Source organism: Aedes aegypti, chromosome 1 (genome assembly GCF_002204515.2).
Source record: "Aedes aegypti strain LVP_AGWG chromosome 1, AaegL5.0 Primary Assembly, whole genome shotgun sequence".
Classification (NCBI taxonomy): domain Eukaryota; kingdom Metazoa; phylum Arthropoda; class Insecta; order Diptera; family Culicidae; genus Aedes; species Aedes aegypti.
Window position 1 is genome coordinate 17,422,103 of NC_035107.1, and position 6,035 is coordinate 17,428,137.

Sequence of the window (6,035 nt, forward strand, 5' to 3'; positions counted from 1 at the left end):
ATCGAGACAGATGTGAATCTCATTATCATACCCAAACGATCGCATACTTGTGTCACATTTTCCAATAACATAATCACGATATTCACCTCACATTGATTCACGCTCTCCACTTTCGAAAGGCGAGAAATTTTCCACCGCGACAAGGGAAAACCCTCCTCGAGAGCAAGAGAACGGGAGACACCGAGTTTTTCCCATCATAATTTCTCGACTGTCGCTTTTGGGGACTTAAATTTGTCGCAGAACGTCGCTCGATCGGAAAAGACGTGTGGATCGCGCGCGCGAAATTTTCTCCCGCACAGAGCAAACTCGAACGAAAAGCGCCGCGCACGTATTTTTAGTTATTTAAGGAAATTTTTTGATAGTCAGCTTAGAAAATTTTTCACAAACGGTGGCATTTTTCCGCGCGCGTAATTCGATATTTATCTCATCACCGCAGTTGCATTTGTTTTTTGTGTGTTTTGATTATTGTTTTATTGGTAGTCGAACGGTTAATCGAATAACCAGCGATATGATTTAAGCTGATCGAAGTAGGCGAAGCAGAAAAGTTCGGAATTTGATCAAAGATGGCCGTGTGCTTTCGGCCATGGTTCCTGTTGGCGGTCGTTGCCTTGGTGATTGCGTGTCTGGTGGCAAGTGGAGACGGATTCCGATTACGTGATTCGGAGGTTGACGATAGCCAGCGGGCATCGGTTGCGTACGCCAGGAAGAAGATTCAAGGCAGAAGAGTGGCATTGGAGGAGGTGAAGAAACGTGTCGCGGTAGATCAGGACGACGATGAAGACGACGATGACGAGGAGGGGATGGAGGATGACGACGATGACGAAGAGGAAGAGCGAGCTGCCGAGAGCAAGTACAAGTTTGAGAGAGTGCGTAGAAGCTACAGGTTGTCTCCAGTGCAGAAGAAGAGGGCCGAGGGCAAGAGGTATAGTTTGGAGGAGGAAATGAAATCGACGAAGATCAAGGTGAAATCGGTGAAAGAGGCAATCGAAGCAAGTGAGGATGATGATGCTGACGACGAAGATGAAGAAGATGACGAAGAAGAGAAATCGATTTTCAATCTTTACGGGTTGCTTGGTTCGCGGAAGGGTAAGGGAAGTGAGGACGATAAGAAGACGGATCATGTGAAAGGTCAGGATGAGGATGAGGATGACGAAGATGAAGAAGATGAAAATGAAAGTGGGGGAATGTTTGGGTGGCTGAAAGATCTCACTAGTAAGGATTCCGAAAAAGAAGATGAAAAGAAGAAACACAGCAAAGCCGATGAAGATGAAGACGACGATGATGATGATGATGATGATCATGAAGAAGAAAGTGGTGGCATTTTTGGATGGCTGAAGAAGTTATCCGACGTGTTCGACGATGATGACGACGATCACGATAAGCACGGCGATGACGACGATGACGACGATGATAACGAAAAGGAAAAGGAAAATCCGTTGATCAACTTTGTCAGCAGTCTTCTTCAATCGGATAAAGAAGACAGTAGTGAGGACATAAAGTTTCCTCCAGTTGGCGACGAGGATGATGATGATGAAGACGCATCAACAGAGAAACCCAAAGAAAAGAAACCGAAAGATTCTAAAATTGTTCAGCTGCTTAACAAAAGCCCGTTGAACACATTGTTCAAATCCGATGAACTCCCGTCGGAGACTCCAATTGATACCGATCCAAAGAAGATCAAAAAACTGCAACATACTCCATCCAAGGTGATCAAGCAGCGCATCGAGATCTCCCCTGAAGACTTCGAATCGCTCCTGCTACGCATCCCCTCCTTCGTTCCGGACTACTCTCGGCTGAAGAACAACGAGTGCCGTCGTCAGGGACAGATCTTCCAGCGTCAGCTTCGCGGCAAGCGTCTTTGGGCGCTGCAGATGATCGACGCCAGTGCCAAGGTGTCATCCGGTCTGCTCCGAGGAAATGCCAACCAGTTGGGAGACTATGATCTGTGCACCGGCATCGCAACCAAGGTCAAGGTGAAGGAGGACGAACAGGTTCGCATGCGAGGCAAGTACTGTTTGGCTCACATCGACGTGGTTGCCGAAGATGATGACCTGAAGTTGCCGGTGCATCTGCTGCAAGGACGTGGCTTCATCAAGAGTACGCTGAATGATGTGAGTATCCATGATTAAGTAAGAAACCAATAGAGGTCATTTGAATTGAGGGTTTGCTTTACAGCCGGATCATTTCCTACCTCGCTTCACGACGATCAATTGGGGGATTTGCCTTCCGGCTGCCTGCAGCTATGAAGACGCCGGCAGTATTGTAAAGAACTTTGTGAAGCCGTACAACACTACAGGAATTAAGCTCTTCTTGGAGATCGAGGAAGGAAACTGCCATGTACGCCAAACGTCAACCTGGACTAAGCTATTCAAGGAAAATTGGCGTTTAGTTGCTTCGCTGTATGTAACGAAGTGATCAATTACAACCGGAACTTCTCAGAAACTTTCCATATTTTAGGGGCTTCTACACGTTCATCGTAGTCGTTACCGTTGTTGCCTCGCTGAACGACTTCGGCATAATCCAGATCGACCCCCATCCCAAGGTGCCCACCGCGCAGAAGTCTACCAACGAAAACTCTGACGATTCGACCACCTCTCAACCATCCGAAGAAACCAATCTGCTTCACCAGACCCTGATGTCCTTCTCCGTTAAGCGAACCTTCCGGCAACTGGTTGGTGGAGAGGACGAAACCCTCGCTGGCAAGGACGTCGTAGGATGCCTCTCGGGACTACGCGCTCTTGCAACGATTGCCCTGTTCTGTGCCCTCCGGCTGATTCCGATGGGCTTTCAACCGTTTACCAATCGAAACGAGTTTACCGAAAGCTTCAACACTCCTTGGAGCGTCGCTCTTCGGGTGTTGATGCTCTACGCCGACGTCTACCTGGTGATCAGTGGCTTCCTCGCTGCATACCATATGGTTGGCGAGTACCAACAGAAGCAGAAGGTGGCCTGGTTCCGACGGATCGTCGGACGTTATCTGAGGTTCGTACTCTATCTAGGTGGTTGATCTGAAATCCTTCAAAATCATATTCTCCGTTACAGACTGACGCTACCATTGATCCCAGTGCTGATCTTCTACTCCGTCGTATGGGAACACCTCGGCAGTGGGCCCCAGTGGGGAGACGTCGTCGTCAAGAACGCTAATCTGTGCAAACACAACTTCTGGAACAACATCTTGTTCGTCCAGAATTGGTACCCCGTGGAAGAAAGTGTAAGTCTATAGCTATTAACTCACGTTAGTCATTGACAAACGATCTCCACATCTTTTCCAGTGTGCTCCGCATACCTTCCAGCTAGCCGTCGAAATGCAGCTGGCCATTCTGGCACCGCTGCTGCTGATCATCCTGACCGCGAATCCATTCTACGGCATCGCCTCCTTCGTGCTCCTTCACGGTCTATCCACGGCAATGCGCTTCACGTCGACCAATGAAGATCGCCTCTCTCCGTACATCTACCACGGCATCCGCCTAACCCAGATCTACCGCACCGTCAATCTGAGTTTCTCGGAAACGTTGCACCGGGCAACGCCGTACCTGGCCGGGTTCGGACTGGGGTACCTCCTGCGAGAAGGCGACATCCGCAAACAGGTCGATCGAGGCATCCGCATGAGCGGTTGGATCGGTATGGCGATCGCCTGCGGATGGTGCTTCGTATTCCCCTTAAGCACCGCGGAGAAGGAGTTCCAGTATGACATCAACGATGCGGCTCAGTATGCAGCTTTGGCACCGCTCTCATGGGCGTTGTCTATCTGCTGGATCATCTATTTCTGCGAGACCCACCAGGCCAGTTTACTGAACCGCCTGCTCAGCTGCCGCATGATGACCTTCCTCAGCAAGATCTCCTACTCGGTGTCGTTGATCCAATTCTTAGTGTTCTTCTACTTTGCCGGAACGACCCGAGGCAGTGAGGTCTTCAGCTGGTCCGGATACTTAAACCGAACCGAGATTTGTTTGCTGATCTTCGGAGGAACCTTACTGACAGTGCTGTACGATCTTCCGATTCAGAACATCAAGGCGATGCTCGATCGATCGGGTGTGTTTGATCGGATGGAGAAGAAGGACAACTCGGTAGTGGTGTTGACTCCTCCGAAGGAGGAGGGACAGGAAGAGGTCACTCAGAATGGAACGGAGAAACCGGTGGAGAATGGAAGCGCTGCTGGTCACGATAAGGAAAAGCAAGGTGATCAAGCCAAGGAAGAGGAGAAGAAGGTCGAGGATGACTTCGTCAGTCCGTTTGACGGTCGCGATGATGACTTCGTGCCACGGCAGGCGTGGAAGCGAAAGACACCGGAACCGGAGCCGAAGCCCACCACCCCTACCAAAGGCTTCTGGGACGACCATGAAGAAAGGTAAATGTTTGATTGCAATTTTTTTTATCCAAAATGGCTTAACTTGAAATTCTTTGCAGCGACGCCCCGAGATCCGCATTCAAAGCCCCATCCCCCGCGAAAGCCATGGAGCAAGTGAGCGAAGAAGAGGAAGAGGAAATTGAAGAAATCGAAGTCGAAGAAGTCGAAGAGGAGGTGGAAGAAGAAGAGGAGGAAGAGGAAGAAGACGAAGAGGAAATCGACGAAGAGAAGGAAGTGATTCGCAGACCGACGGGAGCGCAATCGGCAGACGAGGAGGTGAAACCGGAACCGGAGAAGCCCGAACCAACGACGACGACGAAATCGAGCTCACCCAGCCTCTACAGCAGAAGTTCGTCGTACAGTCCACCTTACGTGAGGCGCCAGTGGCGGCGTACCTGGGATGACTAGCCTTGAATGGAACACGAACATTTGGACAACGCAGAAAAGACATTTGAAGGTAGGTGTCATTTGACGAAATTGATTTCTAGATGTTATGAAGGAAGCTGAACTCGAGACAAATGCAACAATTACTTTGGAGACGAGACGAGGCTTCATGTTTGCTGTGGGAAATATCACTTCCTGCTCATGTTTCAAAGAGTTTACCTAATTCTTAAGCGGCAGTCATCATTCTTCCGTTGATTTCAACTCAACGACAAAGAAAAGGATGGTATTAATCCATGTGTTTTCATAATCTCTGCCAATGTTTTGCTAACATGCCTATTTCAGAATACCCTTGACTTAATGTATTCAATTTTCATGAATTTAATTTTATGCTTAAAACTGTTTGCAAAGTTTTACCGTCATTATAGGATAATCTGCGAAGCAAACAAACTACCTGAATCTAAACCAGTTTATCCTGACAGAATATTTGACAGATTCTAACCAGAAGCCAATACAAACTTGATCTGTTTATGACCATCTTAATCAGCTCCGTTCCCTTCAATCGTTGCCAAAAGCCTTGTTGTTCTGGGGCTGTTGGACGTTGTGCGTACTGAAACTCCCTCATTGCTATCTACTGTACTGAACGTCTATTCTATTGACGTATGTGTGCAACGTAGTACTACTTCCACCTTTCAATCACTACACGTCCGTTCGTAAATATGCTTCCGTTTTTATCTGTGCATACCTATTTCATATTGCAGCACGAAGCTTTTGTGGGAGCTTATCGTAGACGTTTCGTACTCTTTGGTAGCTGAACAGTTGGACCTCGTAGATCTTCCAGACCCTCGTGAAGAGGAAACCACCAGACGGGCAAGTTGCTGGAGAGGTGTTACCGACACATCGGATCCAATTAAATACACCCACATTATGGAGGCCAAGTGATAGGAGTAGGATAGGAAAAGGAGCTTTAGTACAGTGGCAACATTAAATCTGTCAGGGAAATAACAAGTAGAAGTAAATATCTTGTCTTAAATTGTAAAGCCCATACTTACCCCTTACTGCGACCATGATGAGCGAGAATAGATACGTCTCACATCTTTACCTAAACTAAATCAAATCTACGAATGTGGCACCCCTGCCCACGATGAGAATTCCGGAAAGGAGCGAGCGAATGAGAGAGTGAGAAGAAGAGAAGGAAAAGAAAGGGAGGAGAGGAGAAGAAAAGAGGAAGAGGAGAAGGGACCTATTTCGGATTGGAGAGGACAGAAAGTGATTGACGCTCGAAGAATACGGACTAAATCTAAAG

General features: G+C 48.1%; 1 protein-coding gene across 1 annotated transcript; it reads left to right on the forward strand.

The window, feature by feature from the left end:
- The first annotated feature begins 216 nt into the window (after positions 1-216).
- Positions 217-4,890, forward strand: LOC5565491. Its single transcript, XM_021839033.1, has 6 exons — positions 217-2,111; positions 2,176-2,399; positions 2,458-2,982; positions 3,043-3,211; positions 3,273-4,348; positions 4,408-4,890. The coding sequence occupies exons 1-6, from the start codon at positions 564-566 to the stop codon at positions 4,754-4,756; spliced, it is 3,891 nt and encodes a 1,296-aa protein (XP_021694725.1). The 5' UTR covers positions 217-563; the 3' UTR covers positions 4,757-4,890.
- The last annotated feature ends 1,145 nt before the right edge of the window (positions 4,891-6,035 follow it).

Bases quoted from the DNA above. Each gene is read 5' to 3' on its own strand.
- LOC5565491 (XM_021839033.1), top strand. From the start codon at position 564: ATGGCCGTGTGCTTTCGGCCATGGTTCCTGTTGGCGGTCGTTGCCTTG. The intron at 2,112-2,175 runs GTGAGTATCCAT...TTTGCTTTACAG, and splicing joins TCAAGAGTACGCTGAATGAT to CCGGATCATTTCCTACCTCG. The intron at 2,983-3,042 runs GTTCGTACTCTA...TCTCCGTTACAG, and splicing joins ATCGTCGGACGTTATCTGAG to ACTGACGCTACCATTGATCC.